Here is a 22,050-nt window from a genome sequence, read left to right on the forward strand (position 1 = left end):
GATATGGAGGACACTAGAGAGAGGTCTGTGTCCCAGGATTTGAGGAGAGCTGCCCACCCAGGTTTATGAAGCCCTCCCTCCCACGTGGCATCCTTGCCTCTTCTGCTCCTCTTAGCCAGTTGACACACATCACAGCCCACCTTCTTCTTCTGGACCACTCGTTAGACTCGTGAGGCTTAGCAAAAACAGCAGAGATCTTTATATTTCCTGGACATAGGAGCCCTAGGCTCTTGACGCTGGGCCAGCAGTGGGCATCTTGAGAGTACACTTCAGAAATAGGAAGCCACTTTACATGGGTAAAGTTGCTTTTGCCCCAAAGGAGACCACCTGAGTTGGATACCTGGTTCCCTCCCACATGGTAGAAAGAAAGAACCGACTTCCAAAAGCTTAGATCTAAATGCCTGCAACCTACATACATTGCAAACATATGGCATAATGTAAAATAAATGTAATTTCAAAAAGAATTAAAGAGAGAGCCTGCAGGGCTGATTGCTCAAGGACCCCACTCCACCTTTCCCAGGGAGCCCCACCCTCCCTTGGGCAGCCTCGGGTGCCCTGACTCACATCCTGCCACCCAGCCTAATTGTCCCTGTATTAGTTTGCTTCTTTGTTGCTGTGATAAAACATTCTGACTGAAAGCAGTTTGGGGAAGGGGCATGGGGGAGGGGCAGGTATTTGGTTTCCAGGTTACAGTTCATAACTGAGAGAAGTCAAGGCAGGAACTCAAAGCTGGAACCTGGAGATCAGAACTGAAGCAGAGACCATGGAGGAATACTGCTTATGGGGCACTGCTTACTGACTTGCATCCTTAACTCTCAGCTTATTACATAGCCCAAGTCTGTCTACCTGGGGTGTACCACTCACAGTGACTTAGGCCTTCCTATAACCAATTAGCAGTCAAGAAAATGCCTCCACAGATATGCCCCATCCAATTTGATGGAAGCAATCTCTCAGCTGAGGTCCCCTCTTCCTAGGTGCCTAGTTTGACCAAAGAACTATGACATTTCACTTCTTGTCAACTTGTCTCTGTTAAAGCATAACCTTTCCTTTCTTATTTGTCCTTAAAATCTCATGTTAATATCAAAATATTTACAAAGGTAGCACATGCCTTTAATCCCAGCACTTGGGAGGCAGAGGCAGGCAGATTTTTGAGTTTGAGGCCAGCCTGGTCTACAGAGTGAGTTCCAGGACAGCCAGGGCTACACAGAGAAACCCTGTCTCAAAAAACAAAACAAAAAGATGTATTTATTTTGTGTATATGAGTACACTGTCACTGTCTTTAGACACACAGAAGAGAGCATCAGATCCCATTACAGATGGTTGTGAGCCACCATGTGGTTGCCAGGAATTGAACTCAGGACCTCTGGAAGAGCAGTCAGTGCTCTTAACCACTGAGCCATCTCTCCAGTCCTTGACATACTTTCAAAAGAGAAGAACCAGGACACAGACACAGTCAGATCAAGCAAAACTCAACATTGAGTAGTGATAGCAGTCAGTACCCAGTATGTGGGACTTACGAATGCTCTTCTGGCCTCAAGTCACTGAAGCAGCTCGCCATCCACAGAAAGAAATAGCTTGTCTGGAAGGCTTGAGTCAGCTCCTTTCCACAACTGCTGCTGTCCTGGGAATTTGTCTCACAGTCCTGGCATCTCCCATATCCTGAGGTCTCCACTGCAACTGAGACTACATCTTCATCAGAGACCTCCTGGCCTCCCTTCAGGGACTCTGACCCTGCCACATGGTACCTAGCCTCAGCTCTTCTCTCTGACCCCTTCATGCCTTTGAAACCAGTACCATTTGGTAGCCTCTAACACATTGTTGGCCAAGTTCTGTTGACAGCTTAAGATGTGGCCCCCACTAGGCTACAGCTTCTGTGTGGTGACCCTGAGAAACACTTTCCAGAAGACTTTGCATCAGCAATGCTGGTTTCTTATTAGTAGCAGCTGATATTTCAGCCCTAGCTGACAAACATCCATTGTCCCAGTAAATCAAAGATTTCACTGATTTTTGTTTCTCCTCCTGGTTTCTTGAGACGGGGTTTCTCTGTGTAGTCCTGGCTATCCTGGAAGTTGTTCCTTAGACCAGGCTGGCCTCAAACTCAAGAGATCCACCTGTCTCTGCCTCCTGAGTGCTGGGATCAAAGGTGTGCACCACCACAGCCCAGACTGCTTCTACTGATTCTTAATTCAAATATATCCCATGAGCAATCCTGACAAACTCTGGAACCTCACAAGCCAGGCCACCGCTGTCTGCACCGCTCTCACTGTGATCTAAGTTTCCACAACAGTTCCTTGAGCTCTGAGCACTCAGTGGCCTAAAAGCCACATGGTCAGGTCATCATGGCAAGACCCACATTCCAGGTACCACTGTCTGTATTATATTGCTTCTCTGTGGCTGTGATTTCAAAAACAAAAACGTTCTGGCAAAAAGTAACTTGGGGAAGACAAGTTTTATCTGGCTTACAGGTGACAGTCCTCCTGCAAGCCCAGCCCAGGCAGCCACATCTCTGGCTTACAGGTGACAATCCTCCTGCAAGCCCAGCCCAGGCAGCAGCATGGAGGTAGAAACTTGTAGCTGTCGTTTGTTATTGTGTAGGTTCTTCTTTCTTCCATCCTTCTCCACCCTCTTCTCCCACCCTTAACACAACCCCCTAACACAAGTTAAGAAAAAAAAGGGATAGAAAGGGAAGGAAAGAGACCCCTGAATAAAGTTAGGGTCAGAAAGGGGACGACATTATTGTTAGACCACTTCCTGCTGACTAGGGTTATCGAGTTCCTTGGGGCAAGTTTGATCTTCACCATCAGGATCTCTAATTTCTTCTTGTGGTTTCTTCTTTGTGCACAATACTTAACTGTGTAAAACAACCAACCAACAACCCACACAGCTTCTCAAGGGCCCTAGAATTTATATACCCTCTGAAAAGTCCCCAGAATTCCAAACATCACACAGTCTCAGGAACTATCTGCCCCATATCCTTCACCTGGGGTTAAAACTAAAAAACATTCCCATAATATATGTGTGTTTTTCAGAAAAGCCAAATTTACAGAATTTGTCACAACAGGGACTGAAGCAGAGACCGTGCAGGAACGCTGCCTGCTGGCTTGCTTCCCTTGGCTTGCTCAGCTAAGTGTTTATGTTTGTTTGTTTATTTTTGTTTTGGGGTTTTTTTTTTTTTTTTTTTTTAGATTTTTATTATTTTTAGTTGGTGCTCATGGAAACCAGAGGCAGTCCCTAGAGCTGGGGTTACAGACAGCTGTGAGCTGCCCAGTAGGTGCTCTTAACTATTGAGCCGTCTCTCCAGCCTCTCTGCTAGCTTTTTTCTACAGCACAGGATCACCTGCCTAGGGATGTGACATCACAGTGGACTGAGTCCCACCCCCCCCCCACATCAATTAGTAATCAAAAGAATGCATCCACAGACAAGCCCATATGCCAATCAGATGGCAGCATCCACAGACAAGCCCATATGCCAATCAGATGGCAGCATCCACAGACAAGCCCATATGCCAATCAGATGGCAGCATCCACAGACAAGCCCATATGCCAATCAGATGGCAGCAATTTCTCAGTTAAGTTTCCTCTTTCTGGGTGTCAAATCTACAACTGAAGCTATATCAGTTCCCCTTCTCCGTCATCATCCTGGGGACCCAGCTCAGAGATGTGACATAGCACCTCTGATAGCATCCAGACTGTGAGCTCCCTGAGGCAGGGTTCAACCCCAAAGGGGTAGGGGTGGAGGAAGATGAGGAGGTTGGGAGACATGGAGAGAGAAAAGATGTGCCCTGAGAAATAGGGTCAGGCCAACTAAGTTCACTATGTCTCACATCCCAGATCCCAGTCCACTGCTAAATGCCTACCCAGGCCCTGCCCCCATTGGCAGCTTACCTGGCCAGCACATCCAGGTTTTCACAAGACCAAATGGCCACACTATAATTCCTTTTGCTACCTGGTCCGGGCATGGTTCCCTGGCTACAGAAGCCTACACTGATGGAAGTCCCAGCACCTCCAGTCTCCCACAAGCAGCCAGCAGACACAGAACCCAGATTCAAGGGATTACAGATTTATTCTTCTCTCCCTTGTGTCCCAGACAATGCTCAGATATCAGCCCAGGCCTGTCCCCAGGGAATGGGCCTTAGCTCCCCATTTAGACCTGGCAGAGGGCCCTCTTGCCCACTCTTGCCAGCCGTCTTCAGCTGGGGAATCTCCCAGAGATCGCCTCCTCAGTGATGGCTGCGCTTCAGAGCAAGAGCCCTGGCCAGGAGCTACCCGTTCAGACCAGTCATATCCCCTGTCTACAGCCTTGTCCCAGCTCCTTCTCAGAGACCCAGTATGGGCTGTGGGGGACCTGAGAGCCCAGGCCTTTTTGTCCAAGGAGTCTTCTTGAGGTCCCCGGGTCACCCGGCTCTTGGGCTGCCTGGGAGCCTCACTGACCCTATAATGGGGAGAAGGCTGCAGGCCTAAGCCTTCTGTCCCCACAGTATCACTGGCTGAGGGAAGGGGTAAGGAATTGTTTCTCTGGTTTCTGCTCCTGGAGGGCTGGAAAGAAAGACTGGGATCAGGCTTTCTTCCTCCAAGGAAGATGGCCAGCAGTCAAGGCAGCCCATGGGACCCAGAATCTTCTATGTACTTGCTCTCCCCCCACCTCCCTGTTCTAGCCTGCCCCCAAGCTGTCCCTAAATTTCAGCGCCTCTCTAAAACCTGTCCCCAAACAGTGCCCTCACTCAAATCCCAGTGTGGCCTCTGACACACACACACACACACACACACACACACACACACACTTCTTCCCCAGCATTATAGCCTCTCATCAAGCTGGGCGAGCCTCTGCTAGCCCAAACTGCTATATGCTTGTGTGTGAAATGCTTGCTAGACTTTAAAAACTTAGTATGAAAAAAAAAAAAATAATGGGTGTGGTGGCACACACAACTATTATCCCAGAACTAAGAAAGTTGAGGCAGGAGAATTGCCACAAATAGCTCCGCCTGGGCTATAACATGAGCTAGGCCATCATAGCCTATATAACAAGATCCTGTCTCAGAAAGAAAGAAAGAAAGAAAGAAAGAAAGAAAGAAAGAAAGAAAGAAAGAAAGAAAGAGGGGTAGGGGAAGGGGAATGGGAAGGGGAGGGGAAGGGGAGGGGAAGGGGAAGAGGAAGGGGATCAGGCATAGCTCCAATCCCAGGACTCAGAATGTGGATCGTGCCTTTAGTCCCAGCATTCGTGAGGCAGAGACAGGCAGATCTTTGTTAATTTGAGGCTGGCCTGGTCTACATAGTAAGTTCTAAGTCAACCAGACTGCACAGTGAGACTCTGCCTCAAAAAATAGAATAAATTTTTTTTAAAAATCTCATTTGTAATTTTTTGCACTGCCAACACATTGAAACAGTAATCGTTTAGGCAGAGTTAAATGAGTCATGTCACTAAAATCATTGTACCTATCTCTGTTTCTGACAGGATTACTAAAGAGGAAAAGAATACACACATAGCTTGCATTGTATTTCCCTTTCCCCCCTTAAGACAGGGTCTTGCCATGGAATCTAAGCTGGTCTTGAATTTGTAATCCTATCTCAGCCTCCCAGGTGCTGGGATGACGGACGTGTACCACTCACGCCCTGGCTGTTGTAGACAGTGATTATTTTCAGGCAGTGTTTGCTGTCTGCCTCCATACACCAGAATGCTCTCTGCCACATCCCCAGGAGCATACCAGCTGGTGTTTGGTAAAGAATCCTTCCTCATCAGAAGAGAGAACTGGTAAAAGAGACTTGCTGGAGATCCCAGATGGGGCACACACCCCCACTCACCCTCTTGAGTGTCATCTGCTTCATGTTCTGAGAGGGTCTTAATGGAGCCATCCCATTCCACACCAGATCCTAGGGATCAAAAGGTAGCCACTGGGCCATGTGCCAGGCAGTGGTGGGCAAGGCATACAGGAACACAGAGACTAAGAGGAATACATCTCTCCGAAATGCTGAGTTCAGTGGATAATGGGAGTTATATTCAGGGACTCTGTCTCACCTTTGCTGTGGGCACTGGGAGCCCCCAGGGGGCCTGGCCTTCGCTGTCTGAACCTCTGCCTTGGGGTGTCCCCTGGGCTAAATGATGCAGAGCTTCGCCCCTCGGGGAACCGAGAGCTGAGTCTCCGCCGCCGCTGCCCACCTGCCAGGGTCTCATCTCCCAAGCAGAGAGAGCTCTGGGCACGGCGCATGGGTGCTGGTGACGAGGACCCTGTGAGAGGCACATGCATGGGGGAGGAGGGTCACCGAAGTACAGGAAGGGACCAGGCAAGCAGAGAGTCAGTGGGTGAGGTTACACAGGTTAGACAGAAGAGCAGAGCATAGGAGGGAAGAGACCTGGCCGATGAGCCTTGCCAACCTGCTGCTGGCTCACACAAGCTCACTGTGGAGCCTTGGGCAAGGCACCCCATAGTCTCTGGTCCTTAGTTTCCTTCTGTACCACCATCAAGGATAAATAATCTTTTTCCCTAATGCGCCCTGCTTTTCTGATGTCTTAGGCGTGACTATGGGTTGTGTAGAAATGGGGAGGTGGCAATACAGGCAGAACGGAGGAGCCCAGGCAGAGGATTCTGTAGTCCTGGAGCAGAGAGCAGCCAACAGCATCAACACAGGAGGAGGCAGGTGGCAGGGAGGCGCATGTGCAAGCCAGACAGTACAGCAGATGCCAAAGGTGGGAGACATGGAATAGGGACATCCTGATCACCAGACCCTTAGACCCACCTGTCCCATCTGCCTCCCTGCCCTCAGGGAGCTCCGTCTCCAGGGGGCCCCCCAAGCTTTCCGTGCTGCCAGCCCCATCGGCCCCCAGGCGTGGCCCCCCATGGAGGGCCCCCTCCCGCCGGGGCCGAATCAGCCTCTTCACCTTGTCTGCCAGCCAGCTGCCCTTCCTGGGGGCAAGAGGGCATAAGAAGGGATAAGGAAGAAGGGAGGGAGAGGAGAATCGTATCAGGGAATGAAAAGGGTCAGGCGAACCCTTATTAAGACCTGCACCCCAGCCTGGCTTTTGGGGAGCTAGGGGTCAGAGGGTAGGACAGGGCAAAGGTTAGCAGGATCCCAGTTCCGGAAGGTGGGGCCTCACTTGGTACGGGGTAGGGGCCCAGGTTCCAGCACACGATACTGGTCCATGATTTTCTCCACCAGCTTCTGCTTCTCACGGCGCAAGGCATTAAGCTGGTCCCTGGTAGGAAGAAGAGAGAATGAGTTCACAGAAATCCTGGCAAAGCCCTGGTAGGTGTAACTTGGGGCCACCACATTGCATATAAGACTACTCTATGGGACTTTTCTCTTGGACCTGGGGGTGTGGTAGAGGTGGGGGAACAGAGGAGTGGGGGTGAGTGGGAGGTGGGGGGAAGTGGGGCTCCTTGAGGGACCTATCCCTGAGCATGCTCACAGGTACTCTCGCTGCTCTCGGTGCAGATGGTCACGACTCTCCAGGCTGCGCTCCAATAGCTCTCTGTTCTCCCGGCTCAGGGCCTGTACCTCAGCTAACAACTGCCTGTTCTCCTCTTCCTGCGCGCTGCGAAGCTGGGTCAGAAGCTGCGGGCGGCAGCAAGGGCCGGATGAATACCCGGCTCGAGACTGTCTAGCTTGGCTTGCCTACCTTGGCTGCCTCGGACCGCCCCCAACACTGTGCCACACCTCACACTGTGTGGTCAGCCGACAGGCGCTCAGGTCCAACTGCTGGTTGGACTCACGCAGCTGCTGGCTCTGGATCTCAAGTTGTGCTCGCTCCAGCTCCAGCCTCGCCAGACGGCTCCGCAGCTCCCCACGTTCACCTTGGAGCTCCCCTCGCTCCCGAGATACCTCAGCCAGTAGCATCTGAGCTCTTTGGAGGCAAAGACAACTGCTCTCCCAAGAGCCAGAAAGGCCACACCCAGAGAGGAGGAGAAGCAGGACATGCAGGGGCAGTAACTAACCCACCCCAACCCACTTCGTATATGGGAATGCTGACCTGGGGTTGGAGGGCAGGGCAGCACCAGGGCTAGTACCTCTCGTGCTCATTCTGAAGTCTCCGCAGCTCCTCCTCCAGGCCGCGCTGTCGATGCCCGTCCTGCATCAGGCGCTCGCGCTCTGCCAGTAGGGCCACCTCTTGTGCTTCTACACTGGCCCGCTGGGCCTGCAACTGCTCATGCCTGTATGAACAAGGGTCCCAAAGGACTGCAGGGGCTGCAGGCTTGACGAGTAGGCACTGCATTGTGGGGGGTCTCAAAGTCTGACATCTCCTAAGCATAAGCACCACACCCTAGCAAAGTCCCAAAGCAGAAGACCATGCAAGGTGCCACCATTCATAGCCTCAAAGCTGAGGACCCCGGCCCCCAAGAAAGGAGCAGCAGGATAGATACTCAGAGTATGGAATACCCACTTGGGTCAGACCTGCTGAGGAAGACAGGCAAGTAAGCATGCCAGAGAGAGAAGTTGGGGAGACTCACCGGCCCTGAAGCTCACGGTGGGCCAGCTCCAATGCTCGCATATTGGCCTTGAGATCTCGGTGCCGTAGCAACAGTCCCTCCAGCTCCGTCTCTTGCCTTCGTTGCAGCTGCACCAAGGCCTCATGGTCCCGAAGCAGAGCCTGCTGCTGCCCACGAGTCTCCTCCTGGGCCTGTTTTGCTGCCCGCACCTCCTCTTCCAGCACCCCCAGCTTCCTATGCAGCTCCTGACCCTGCATCTCCATCACTGACTTTTCAGCCTAGGGTGAGACAGGTGGGGAGGACCACCACATTGGGGCACCCAGCACACAAGGAATGCAGGGCATTGCCTGAGATCATAAGGGCGGAGGACAGGAACTGCTATGGAGGAAGCCGAGGTACAGCTGAAGAACAGGCAAGAGGTGAAAAGCAGTAGAGGCATCATGGTGGCCATGCAAGAGGCCCCAGTCAGGAATGGGACACATGGGGAGGGGACAGGGAAGGGAGCGAGGACTAATGGCTAATATGATGAGAGGCTAGGATGATGGGGAACGGGAGTGGGTGCAGATGTGGATTCTGAAGGCAAGGATAGGGAGAAGGTACAGCCTGTGATGGCCGAGGTCAGAGAGAAAGCACTGTGGAAGCAGATGAGGCCGTTGGCTCCAACAGGGGAAAGGGCATAAAATGACACTAATGGGCAGGGGACAAGAGCCCCAGGCTGCCACCCACCTGCAGGCGACTGCTGTGCTCCTGTGCCCGCTGACTCTGTAGCAGGAGCTCCTGTGCCCGTCCCTGCAGGTTCCCCAGCTGCCCCTCCAGGTGCTGCAGCTGCCCCTGCAGAGCCGCCTTCTCAGCCACCAGTGTGGCATTCTGCCAGAAAAGGAGATGGCCAGTGGCTAAGCGGCTAGTCCTGACATCCCTTGGACATCCCACGTCCTGTCACTCACATTTCGCTCCACCTCGATAAGCCGTCCATTCTGGGTCTCCACAGTCCGAGGCTCAGCTCGTGCCTCAACTGCCAGATTCACAGGGTACTGGCGCAGCTGCAGGGACGAGGTTCAGGGACACAGATCGCAAGTGCCTCACACACGGGGAAATGTTGGAGCCCAACCCAAAAGGTAGAGAGCAGTCACCCCAAGGAAAGGGTGACTCTCAGGCTTCTCCTCCATATTAGCCATCAGTCCTCACTCCCTTCCCTGTCCCCTCCCCATGTGTCCCATTCCTGACTGGGGCCTCTTGCATGGCCACCATGATGCCTTTACTGCTTTTCACCTCTTGCCTGTTCTTCAGCTGTACCTCAGCTTCCTCCATAGGAAGCTATCCACTTAAGGAATAGAGGAAGCAGCCCCACCGGGGTAGGAAGTGAGCAGCTATCCATCAATCCAGAGGTGAGACCTGAACCCTGACAGCCCTAGTTGCCTATTCCCAGGCTGGGGTGAGGGGCCAGCACCTCAGTCCCCAGGACAGCTTTACCTGAAACAGCTCCTCCTCCAGCTGCAGGGCTCTGGCCTTGAGCTCCATCAATGCCTCCTCCTTACTGGTGGATGCAGCCTGCAGTTCAGCTTCCAGACGCTGCTCCAGATGCTGGTACCTACCAGGAGAAACCTTAACACCCTGCCCTTACTTCCCTGTCCCTCCCTGCCCCCAGCCACTGTGCCCACCTCTGGTGCTGGCTCTCCTGTTCTTGAAGGAACTTCTGGCGCTCTACGGCTGCCTGTTCCAGCTCTTGCTGCAGATGCTCCAGTCGGTCCCCCAATTCCTGGCCCCGTACCACAGCCTTCTCTAGCTCCTATAGGCAGGCAGAGCAGGCTCAGCAGGTGGGGTTGAAGATGGGGATCACTCCTCTTCCCCAGAAATAGAGGAAAGCTAGAGACAGGCCCAAGAAGGGGTATCTTGCTCTCTGCCTTGTTCTGTTACCCTGGCAAATGTCTCTGTGTTTCCATCTGGCATATATGGTTCACATCTGTAAAACCAGCACTCAAGAGGCTAAGATTGGAAGATGGCTACAAAGTTAAGGCCAGCCTGGGCTACAACAGGAAGTCTAAGCTCAATATGAGACCTTCTCTAAAAGACCTGGAGACGGAGTGCCAGCGGCTTTGTCAGACTGATACGAAGGGAGTGGGGGGCCTAAACCTGGTAGGGGGTGAAAGCAACCCTTAAGTGAGGAGTCAAGACGCACACTAAGCAAATGGCTTCACCTCTTTGAGCTCCTGGTTTCGAATGTACCCATGATGGTGACGAGCCCTGCCAGTTGCTTTTCCTGCCATGTACAGGGGCTCAGTGGAGGTAGGTCTGCAGAGCACCACAAAGGGGTGGCTACCAAGAGCTATCAGATCAGGAACTGGGGGATCCCAGGGCTAACCACAGTGCGGAGCTGCAGAGGTTGGTCAGAGACTATGGCATCTGGCAGTTGGGCTACACCATTCCAGGGTAGGGGTGGACGGCCAAGTCTGACCTGTGAGCTGCAGGCAAGGGGAGGGAGGCCAAACCATTCTGACTTCTGGGGACCGTGGAAAGATAAAGCTACACAAAGATGACACTGCTCAATCACCAGCCACATCCCGCCTCCAAAAACTAAGGCTGTTGAGCCATCATCCTAAGCAACAACCCTCCACAGCTTGCCGTGGGCGCTGCAGTTCCTAACAGATGTGGGCACAGTCTCTGGTTAAAAAACTAAAACTGAGCTGGCAGTGGAGGCACAATAATTTTAATCTCAACACTTGGGAAACAGAGACAGGTTCCAGACCAGCCTGGTCTACAGAACAAGTTCCCAGATAGGCAGGGCTACACAGTAAAACTCTTGTCTCAAAAAAACAAAAACAAAAAACAAAAAGAAGAGGAGGAGGAGGAAGAGGAGGAGGAAGAGAAAGAAGAGCAGGAGGAGGAAGAGGAGAAAGAAGAGGAAGAGGAGAAAGAGGAAGAGGAGGAAAAGAACTACAATTCCCATAAGGCTCTGCTGCTCAGCTGGCCACTTAATGCTGCTAGAGATATGAGAACCATAGTGCAGTTGCAAGTGGAGACCTACGGCCCTACCCACTCCCTGTGCAGGCCATAGCCCTACCAAGTGCCCCTGGGAGGCCTCTGTGCCCACTTAAAAGCCTCGGGATCACTTCTCTGCTCTGCTAGGCGACTCCTTCAATGCCACATCCAGGTAGTGCCCGGAAATGTTACAGTCAAGAAATTGTCCCAATTCTCTCTACCCCCAGCTTCTCCTACCCTCTAAGTCCTCAGAGTTCTTCTAGGCCCACCCTTACCTTCACTGCCGGCCTACCACTAGCCCCTCTCCCCAAAAAACAAAGCAAAAGTGTAGTGGAGAGCCAGGCACACCCTAAGCCCCCTCCACACATTGTTTTGAGATTCTATCAGATAGAAACAGGTTTTACACTCTCTCTCTCTCTCTCTCTCTCTCTCTCTCTCTCTCTCTCTCTCTCTCTCTCTCGCTTCTTACATTCTTTTCCCCCTCTTTGGTTATTTACTTATTTATAATTTCTGAGACAGGGTCTCGCTATATATAAACCAGGCTAAGCTCAGACTCACAGAGAACTACCTGTCTCTGCCCCCAAGTTCTGGGATTAGAGGAGTGTGCACATCCAGTCCTCTCTTGAGCCTGTATAGCTCAGGATGGCCTCTAACTCTCAATCCTCCTGCCTCAGCCTACCAAGGGCAGGATTGCAGGCGTGCACCACCACAGGAGGGGCAGGCACAGTTTTTTTCCAGTTTACAGACAAGGAAACCGACACTCAGAAGTAACTTGCTCCAAGCCACGCAGCTGGCAGTCAGGAGGGTCTGAGACAGCACATAGTTCTTTCCTGGCAGGTCTCTAGATCCCACACCACAGTATGGACCCCAGAGAGACCTCTCTCATCATTGGCCCATTGGTCTCGAATTCCCTACATCTCTTCCCCCATACCTACCCTGTGTATAACCAGTGTCTACCAACCTCTACGCCTGTTCTCCGTCCTCACCATCGGGAAGAGCCTACCTCACGTTCTTCCAGTCTGTGCCCTGAGATGGAACTGGAGACTGCTCATACTGGAGCACCCAGCTCCCAGTCTTGGTACCCACAGCTCTGCTCTAACCATTGTCATTGTCCCTGGCTTTGTCTCCCTATGTGGACTGACCATTTGGTCATCTCCAGTCTCCAGTGATACCATTCACTCAAAAAAAAAAAAACAAAACAAAACAAAACAAAAAAACAAAAACAAAAACAAAAAAAAAAACAAAAAAAAAAAAACACCCAACCTCTCCCTCAGCATAGAAGGAAGCCTGCCAATAGAAACCTTCCTCCTCAGGATCACCTCACCTCTCCTGATTTCTCCAACTCACAACCTGGATCTGCTGCTCTCCGCCTTCTCTGATGTGTCCAGCCTGGACCATGGCTCCCTGCACTGTCCAGTCATCTCCATACCTGTGCCTATGGGCTACCCCCTACCTGGTCACCACTGTACCCAAGTGTGGTACAGAGCCTTGGCTGGCCTAGCAAAGCATGTGAATGAATAAATAAACATTTCTAGACATCCTCTCCCTCCATCACTGACCCTATGTCCCTGCCAGCCCCACCTGTCATAGTCACCACTGCCACTGCCCTGATAGGTACAGGTTCCCCTTCCATCAAGGTGACCCTCATCAAACTCCAACACACAGGGGTTTGCCCACACCTGAGGCTCCCAATGCAAGAACACAGAGTAGCAACATGGCCACTGCCATGACTTCTTCTGGGTCCCCATCATCTCCATGCCTGAGAGTCCTTGTCACCCCTCTCATCAAAGGTCTTAATCTTTCAGCATCAAGTAGAATCCTAGTTATTTTCCTCAGAGGCCTCTCATACCCAGACAGGCAGGCACTTCCTGGGTACACTGCTAGCCCTTCATCTTCTACTACTACTACCACTATTATTGTTATTATTATTATTATTATTATTATTATTATTATTATTATTATTTCTTTTCGAGACAGGGTTTCTAGAACTCACTTTGTAGCCCAGGCTGTCCTCAAACTCACAGAGATCAGCCTGCTTCTGCCTCCCAAGAGCTGGAATTAAAGGTATGCACCACCATGGCCATCACACTTCATATTTACTGAATGTTTCGTTCTTGTTTCCTCTCTAGGCAGAGTTTCACATAGCCCAGGATAGCCTCCAATTCATTACACAGTCAAGGATCTCTGTGCTGTCAACTTGACAGAAGCAGTCATCTAGGAACAGGAAACTGGGGAAGTTGCCTCCATAAAACTGTCTATAGGCAAGTCTGTGGGGGCATTTTGTTGGTTAATGATTAATTCAGGATAACCCAGCCCACTGTGAGTGGTACCATTCCTGGACAGGTTATCCTGAGTTGAAGAAAAAAAAGCAAGGAGAGTAAGCTATGGAGAGGAGCCACTAAGAGTAAGCAGAGCCCTTCCATGGCCTCTGCTTCCTTTAGTTCCTGTCTCCAGGTTCCTGCTCTGAGTTCCTGTCTCCAGGTTTCTGCTCTGAGTTCCAGTCTCCAGGTTCCTGCTCTGAGTTCCTGTCTCCGGGTTCCTGCTCTGAGTTCCTGTCTCCGGGTTCCTGCTCTGAGTTCCAGTCTCCAGGTTCCTGTTCTGAGTTCCAGTCTCCAGGTTCCTGCTCTGAGTTCCAGTCTCCAGGTTCCTGCTCTGAGTTCCAGTCTCCAGGTTCCTGCTCTGAGTTCCTGTCTCCAGGTTCCTGCTCTGAGTTCCTGTCTCCAGGTTCCTGCTCTGAGTTCCTGTCTCCAGGTTCCTGCTCTGAGTTCCTGTCTTCAGGTTCCTGTTCTGAGTTCCTGTCTTCAGGTTCCTGTTCTGAGTTCCAATAGAAAAGCAAACTAAACAATGGCCTTGAACATCTAATCCTCTTGCCTCCACATCCTGAGTGCTGGGAAGAAAACCTTATATCTAGTTCATATGAAATTGGGTATGGAGCTGGGGCTCTATGCATGCCAGGCAAGAACAGACTCCATCCCAGGCCTGGAGAACTATTTTTTTTTTTTTTTTGTAGAATCACGTTTATTGGAGCATGACCTGTTTGGGTTTATAACCCTCAAGCTCCATAGGTAGCTGGGTAGGGGATATAGTATCAGAAAGGGAAGAGTTGAGCTGCTGGGGCTGTGGGGACTGGCTGGAAGCTGCTGGCAGGCTGGAGCAGCTGGGGCCCCGGCAGGTTCAAACTGAGATATGGCAGCATTAATAGTACTCTTGGAGCGTTAATACTCTGGAGAGGGGCAGGCACTTAGGGGCCCTGGGGTGCAAAGGCACTTGGGAGTCAGGGAGAGGACACGGCTTGCAGAGGGACTGACTGGGCAGGGCCAGGCCCAGGGTTTGGCAGGCACTTTAGGGGAGTGCTGGGGTTGGGCAGCTTGGGCCCCGGAGCAACCCAGAAGGGTTTGGTAGTGGCAGGCACAGTCTCTGGGCTGGGTCTGCATTAAATACATGGGGCTTCCTTAGTGCTCATCACCTGGAGAACTATTGTTTGGTCACTTACAGTAGGCTTTGGCCAGGAATGAGTCAGGCAATTTCCACAATTATCCTTGTCTGCCAACAGATTATGAGTGCTGTAAGGCACAGTATCTGTTTTACACAGGAAGAAGGGGCCAGGGCAAAGGGATAAAGGCTGCCACAACGGGAGTACAGGATAGACCACAGAATTGGCAGTGTGACCCCAATCAAGGACTGGCTATCAGCAGGAGTGGTCTGGATTTTCTGTCTTCTGTCCCATCTCAGTGCAGTAAAGGAACCCACACCACACAACCCAGCAACTGTCCCAGGGCCTCATTTCCCACCCACTGCTCTACATACCTCCCTAAGAGCTTGCTTCTCCAGATGCTCCCGCTCAGCTTCCTCCAGATGACGGCGGACCTGGCTCTCCAGAACCTGCACCTGCTGCTCTGCAGTCTCAACTTGAGCCCGCAGCCTGGGCCCCTCGCGTTCCCACTGCCTTCGCTCCCGGCCTGCTGCTGCTAGTGCCTCTGCCAGGGCCTCCCTCTCACGAGATGCAGCCTCCAGCTCCAAGCTAGCTGTGTCCACTGCTTCACGAAGACGGGCCTGCTCCCGGGCCAGGGCCTCTGCCTCCTGATGGGCCTCCGCCTCTGTTCTGCGAGCTTGGGCCAGCTCCTCAGAGAGGCAGATAGCTTCTGCACTTCGGGCCTCCAGTCTTTGGGCTTGGGCTTGCAGTTTCGCCTCAAGGCCTACAACGTCTCTCTTTAGTTGTACTACCTCATCTCTGAGGGCCTGCTCCTCTGGGATAGCACTGGCCAGAGTCTCTCCTGGGATTGGCTCCTCCCTGGACCAGGGATCAGGTGCCCCTTCTGATGTCTGCTGTGGTTTCTGAGGGACCAGTCTACCGAGCAACCCCTTGGGCTTCTGTTCACTCCCTCCTGTCTCTGTCTGTTGCTTGAACAGTTCCAGTTCCTGATCCAGGGTCTTTTGATCCTTCAGCGGCTCCAGGAGAACGAACTCAGCAGATATGGGCCTGCATTCGGGGCTCTCCTGTTTCAGGGCCTGGGCCTTGGGTACCAACTCCCCTTGGAGAGCCTCCCTGCCTCCAGTCTCTCCTAGCAACTCCTGCACTTCAATTCTGATCTCTGGACCCTGTGGTGTGTCCCAGACAATGGGGCTCTGGAGAGAGACTCTATGACAGGACTTCTCCAGGGACTGATGTGTCTCCACAGTGGGGTCTGATTCTTGGGGAGTTTGGTCCGAGGTCTGGGGATCCTGAGAGATCATCTGGAAAGAACTCTCCAACTCTCGGTGTGAATCAGGTGCCTGGGGACACTCCGATGACCCTGCCATGTCAGAGTGTGATGCTGGGGAAGGCAGGTCCAAAGATTCGCAGCCTTCACCTCCTATCTGGCAAGCCGGGCTTTGGAGGTTGTGATCGAGGGCCTGGGAAGTTGCTGGAGCCCCATTAGGCACAGGCAGTATGGAGTCCTTGCTCTGCTCGTCCAGCAGAGGGTGCTAAAAACATATGAGAGATACAATGAGCTGGGGGGGGGGGGGGGGCGTATTAGAAGGGATGTGGGTGGGAAGCAGTGAGGATAAGGATCCTGGAGGGACCTACCTGGCTGCCAAGCTGTGCCTGAAGCATCTGTAGTTGGCCTCGAAGCTCCCGATTCTCCCGTTCCACTGTCCTTAGCCGCCCAGCCTCTGCTTCCCTCACCTCATCTTGCAGTGAGGGTGCTCCAGGTAGGGAAGCTGGAGACATGACCAAGTCAAAACTCTGTCCACCCTTCCTGACTCCCACCCAACACCTCTCAAAGACCTAGTAAGGGCTCGAAAACAAGTCCTCCCCACTCAGAGAGTCTGCCTTCACCCCCAGATCCTTGCCCTTACCCTAGGCCCGACTCACCCTCCCCAGGGGATCCTGGGGGCTGCTCCAGGCTCCTCTGAAGTCTCAGCTCCAGCTCTACATTCTCTTCCACCAGCTGCTCCAACTGATGCCGCAGAGAGTCCAGGTCCTGGGATGTGGAAAATAGGTCAGTACCTTGTTCATCTGGCCCAAATGTGCAAGTCTGAATGTCCCAACATGCTACAGGAATCACTTAGAGAAACCTTGGGCGTCATTGGAGTCATGGGGGACCAGGGACAATGATCAACGAGGTCTGGTCAATGAGGGACAACTGATGGACAGGTCAACCTAGCTCACCGCATGGGCCTCGCCCAGCCGCGTTCGCAGCAGAAGGTTCTCCCTCTGGGTCTCGTGCAGCCTGGCTGAGCGCTCTCGGGCAACCTCCAGCTGTTCCTCCAGCAGGACCTTCGAGGCCTCCAGGGCCTCGGAAAGCACTCGCTCCTCCTGATGGAAAAGCCAGGAAGATCCTTGGTGAGATGCAACCTTTATGTTCGCCAGAGCCTGGCGGTTCCAGATTCCTTCTCCTGGGACAGCTTCAGACTCTGCCGCTTTCCCTACCTCTTCCCTCCAACTGCAGTTCTCTCCAAAAGGTCTTCTCCCAAGGAGAAGCCTTCCAAGGCCATATCCCTCTAGACCACACTCGTTGGTACCCACTACTTAGTGGGATCTCACTGCTGATTTCCCTATTCTACCAGTGGCCCCATCCATCTCTTCAAGACCTGCCCTTCCACAGTCTCCTTCTCTTCTCCCTTCCATCCGCCCATCCTAAAGAGCTTGTCCTAGACTCCACCTGCTGTATCCTCACCTACTTCACCCTACTATCATGGTCTCCCAAGCCAGGAAGGCCAGACCTACTCTTCTCTTGGCCAGATCCCTCCTGCAAGCCCCGCCTCCAGACCACGCCCACCAAAATACTCCGCCTCCGGCCCCGCCCCCACCTCACCTCCAGCTGACCCTTGAAGACCTCTGCAGCGTGAAGCCTCTCGCGACAGCGCCGCAGCTCTTCCTGCAGGCGTGGAAGGCGGCCGGCCCGCTCCCTCAGTACCTCTGCCTCCTCTCGGTAGAGCTCTGCGCGCTTGGCTTGTCCGGACAGCGCCTGGGTCTGGGCCATATGGTATGGAACTAGGATTAGCCAGCCGCGGGACAGAGGGGTGAGGGATCGCAAGAAGCAATAGGACCACGATGAGGAGAGGACAATGTCGGGGGGGGGGGGGTTGGGGGGACGTTGGACCGCACCTCCTGGCGGAGCCTCCGAATTTCAGCCTCCAAGCCCTGCACCTCGGCCTGGGAGTCCAACAGCTGCTCAGCCTTCTCTTCCCTGGAGGGATGGGGTGATGGAGAGTGTCTGCCAGCTGCACCCACACCTGGGGCCTGGGGACCCATCCAGATCCCACTGGCCCCTTCCCCAGCCTTCAGACACTCACACCTCCTGCCGCAGGCGTCTCAATTGGGCCTTGGCATTGGTCAGTTGCAGAGCCAGATGGTGAGAGGAACCCTCCGCAGAAGCATTAGCAGGAGCCTCTGGCGACCGCAAGTGGGCTGGCTCCCGCTCTAGCAGTCGTTCAGCCAACCGCTATCAGGAAGTCAAAGGTCAAGAAGCACCTTCCCAAATCTCTGCACATCGGGTTTCCAATCCCCACAAAATCGTTCTGGGTTATGACAACTGATGGCCCCCAAGCCCATCGCCCCCGCCTGTTCCCTACCTGTGCCCCCAGATCGCGTTCTCGAACCAGCCTGGACATCACTCCCATCACACTCCGTAACTGCATCTCCAGCTCCTCAGCCACCAGCTCTCCGGGTTCGGGTCCAGCCAGAGCCAGTACCACACCAGCACCAGGCTGGGTCACCTGAGAGCACAGAGAACAACGCATCAGAAGGAGGTGAAGGTGGACTCAGTAGTGGCAATAGTCCCCTGTGCCACCCACCCCAGTACCTAGAGATCAGGAGTTAGACATCCTGATAGGCAGACAGACTGGGAAGAGGGGCCATGACATGGAAGAGGTGGCAAATTTCCAAGATGGCCAGCTTCCTCCTCAACCTGCTGACTTAAGACAAAAGCCTGGCAGCTTTTGCCCCCCACTAATGATCCCCTGCTGACTTAGTGACTCAACAAGTCCAAGGCCTGATCAGGTCCTGTCACACAACAGTTTCAGACCAATCAACTATGGGTCTTCAAACTGACCAACCAAAATAGGGGGAGAAAGACTCCTCAGAGTCTTTTAAAACCTCAGGCCTCCAGAAGATACTGGAATTTTTGGCTTCCCAAGTCCTGCTTCTGCAAAGCTGAGTCTTTTTCTCTGTGTCTGCTGCATGTGCATGCTTGCTCACCCTCAATAAATGCCTTTCTTAACTGCTGCTTCTGTCTGCTGGGCATGAGCTCTCTCTGCTGCCACCTGCTGCACTTCAGTTTTTTCTGCCAGTTAATTCTTCATCTGGCAGAGAAAATGAACCCAAACAAGGCCCTAGACTGTATCGATGCCATCAGTACCTCCTGGATTGCAACAGCCAGCTCGCTCTGGACGTCAAGGCTGAGGCCCCGGATGTGACGGATGAAGAGCTCCCGATGTTCGCACTGTGGTAGACAGAAGGCCTAAAGCTGACACACAGAGGCTCCCTCCTCGTGTCAGAACTCCATTCTCTTCCCCAGTCCCCTCTTCACCTGCACTGAGGCCCCCAGCAGCAGCCGAAGGATGCCTTCCAGCTCGTCCACTGCCTCTTCTGCTGGACACAAGCCACAAAGAGTTAAAGAGGGACATGGGGCAGAGACAGAGGCCAAAGGGCAGGTAGGAAACAGCACCTGAGAAGGGGTCAAACCCCATTGTCTGGAGGTCTGGAGGTGGTGACAGGACCAGCAGCTTCAGTTCCTCCTAGAAGAGACCAGCACTAAGACCGGCACCTTCACAAGGGGCTGCTGGGCCTCCTGTCAGGCCTTCTCAATACCTTACCTGGTAGAAATCCCTTAGTCGCCCCCACAGATGATGGAGGTTCCACATCCGACAGGCTGCAGGACCATCACGGCCCCTGACCATCCGAAGTCCTCCTCGGGAACTGGGAGCACTATGTTCACCCAGGGAATATGGATGAGGGGTTGGCTTGAGGACCTTCCCCCACCCCAGACAAGCCTTGCCCTCCACCCTCAGGCTCCTCCCATTATTCACAGCTCCCCTCCCCCAAACTCAACTTCCTCATGTCACTTACATGATGCCCAGCACCCGAAGGAGTAAGGCTCCATCGCTCAGCAGCAGGAATCTCTTCTCTGTACAAGGAGGCCCCTCCTCCACTTCTTCCTCCTCCTCCTCCTCTGCCCCCGATGATTCTTCTGACTCTCCCACCAGCCCAGCCAGTCCCAGAGCCTGTGGAAACAAATAGAAGTCAGCTAAACAGGTAGAAACTCCCCCACCCCAACTAGTAAATCCATCCTGAGTCCCTGATCTGTCCCAGTACACTCCAGGATCAACCCCCCACTTCACCAGTGCCCCTGAATGCCTCCTCCCCCAGAACCCACACTGTCTCCCCTCCCCCTCCTCAGCCTGCTGGAAGCTATACACTCAGCCACCCCTCCCGCAGACCTCAGTCTGCCCTGACACTCTCTTCCTCTCCCAGCTCTCCCACCTGACCCTCACCCAGGTGGCCAGACTCCCACTCAGGAAGTCTCTGAGCCTGGGTCCCTTGGCCCCCTCCATGTTGGGGGTCAGGGTGTAGTCCCTGTCACGCTGTGGCAGCTACACCTGCTCTGAGAGGAAGAGGAAGTCCCTGGCTGGGGGATCCCAGAGGCCCAGCCACAGACCCTGTACAGCTTCCTTCTTCCGGGGTTCTGCAGGGCTGCAAATCGTGTCTCAGCAACACACACACACACACACACACACATCTTCTCTGGGTCTCAGATAAGACTAACTACAATGCTGTAAGTTAGTTGAAGGGAAGCCTACAGAGTTTCTGACTCCATGGGAGTAATGGGAGACCTTTTCTCTCTGTGGGCAAGAGAGAGTGACCTCAGCCTGGCACTCTGTCGTCACTAAAAGAGCTCTGGCCCTGCCAAGGAGTCAATAGGCTGAGCTAGCATTCACTATAGGTAGTCCAGGATGGCCTTGAGTTTGTTCTTCATTTGTTGATATCTCCTTCTTCAGCCTCATGCCAATCCGGTGAACACTGAAGCCTGCATGTCCCAGCCAGCTCCTCTGAACCCCAGGAGGGAGTGGATGCTGACCCCGCTGTACTTTGTATATACTACACTGAAAAATAGCTGTGGGCCAGTAACCTCAGTTGCCAGACTCAGTTTCCCATCTGTAAACTCCTTAAAGGGAAACACACAATACCCGACAATGTGGCTCAGTCCATAGAGGGCCTGCTTAACATAAACAAGGCTCTGGGCTCAATCCCTAGTACCTTATAAACCCAGAGTAGAGATATATGCCTGTAATTCCAGCCCTTGAAAGGTAGAGGCAGGAGAATCAGGAGTTCAAGACCATCCTGGATTACCTATAGTGAATGCTAGGGCAGCTAAGCAATTTAGTGAAAACATCTCCCAAAATAATGATGATGCCGTCCAGCGTGGTGGCATACATCCTTAATCCCAGCACTCAGGAGGAAGAGGTAGGTGGATCTCTGAGTTCAAAGCCAACCTGGTCTACATAGTGAGTTCTAGGATATCCAGGCCTATTTAGAGAGACCCTGTCTTAGAGGAGAGAGAGAGAGGAGGGAGGAGGGAGGGAGAGAGAGAGAGAGAGAGAGAGAGAGAGAGAGAGAGAGAGAGAGAGAGACAGTCACATGAAGAATGACATTGTAGTCCTACTAAGTGCTTTCACAGGACAGTCATGGAAGACTTCCCAGAGGAGGCAGGATGTAGCCTTCTGAGAAAGGATATTCAAGGAATCAATGCATGACTGCTCTGAGGCAGCTAGAAGCATAGATCAGGAACTACTCAGGTTTATCTCTTCTTGTTTGTCATGATCAACATTTCTGAAGTCAGGTGACAAGGTACTGTTGTCTTTCAGCTGGCTTCAGCCCTGATGCAGCTGTCATTGCAGGCAGAAGCAGATTCCAAAGCTCCAGCAGCAATTCCTGGAGAAAAGTGTGAGGAGCTTAGAGGAGGACTCTGAGGTCTTTCAGGGAGCACTCTGAACCCACAACCCAAATTGTGGGAACACTGGAGGGACCCAACCCTGGTTTTCAAGTCCCCAAGCTGGTGATGGAAACTGTTTGAAGAAGAGCAGCTCTGTGGAGCTCTGGATGTCCCAGAGTAGGAAGCCACCAGAAAGAGACACAAGGACTCACAACAGAAGCAATCTCAGGAGTCGC

The 22,050-nt window shown here is 52.9% G+C and overlaps 1 protein-coding gene across 3 annotated transcripts; it reads right to left on the reverse strand.

Annotated features, from left to right (window-relative positions):
- Positions 1 to 36: 36 nt before the first annotated feature.
- Ccdc88b (coiled-coil and HOOK domain protein 88B) lies at positions 37 to 21,751 on the reverse strand. 3 transcript variants are annotated; one of them, XM_034513469.2, is made up of 27 exons: positions 20,376 to 21,751; positions 19,951 to 20,105; positions 19,698 to 19,809; positions 19,550 to 19,619; positions 19,412 to 19,470; positions 19,241 to 19,324; positions 18,456 to 18,599; positions 18,177 to 18,325; positions 17,989 to 18,070; positions 17,696 to 17,854; positions 17,050 to 17,196; positions 16,753 to 16,861; positions 16,465 to 16,598; positions 15,204 to 16,361; positions 10,079 to 10,206; positions 9,891 to 10,008; positions 9,365 to 9,460; positions 9,147 to 9,287; positions 8,442 to 8,698; positions 8,001 to 8,144; positions 7,651 to 7,837; positions 7,403 to 7,548; positions 7,091 to 7,189; positions 6,733 to 6,899; positions 6,014 to 6,223; positions 5,800 to 5,868; positions 39 to 4,536 (listed from the first exon to the last, which is right to left on the reverse strand). In XM_034513469.2, the coding sequence occupies exons 1-27, from the start codon at positions 20,433 to 20,435 to the stop codon at positions 4,481 to 4,483; spliced, it is 4,440 nt and encodes a 1,479-aa protein (XP_034369360.1). In that variant the 5' UTR covers positions 20,436 to 21,751; the 3' UTR covers positions 39 to 4,480. The 3 variants fall into 3 exon arrangements, 2 of the variants coding, with proteins under 2 accessions (XP_076772316.1, XP_034369360.1); XM_076916201.1 differs by having other exon boundaries at positions 37 to 5,868; XR_013105067.1 differs by lacking the exon at positions 6,733 to 6,899.
- Between the last annotated feature and the right edge of the window lie 299 nt (positions 21,752 to 22,050).

This window comes from Arvicanthis niloticus, chromosome 1, assembly GCF_011762505.2.
Source record: "Arvicanthis niloticus isolate mArvNil1 chromosome 1, mArvNil1.pat.X, whole genome shotgun sequence".
NCBI classification, from domain to species: Eukaryota; Metazoa; Chordata; class Mammalia; order Rodentia; family Muridae; genus Arvicanthis; species Arvicanthis niloticus.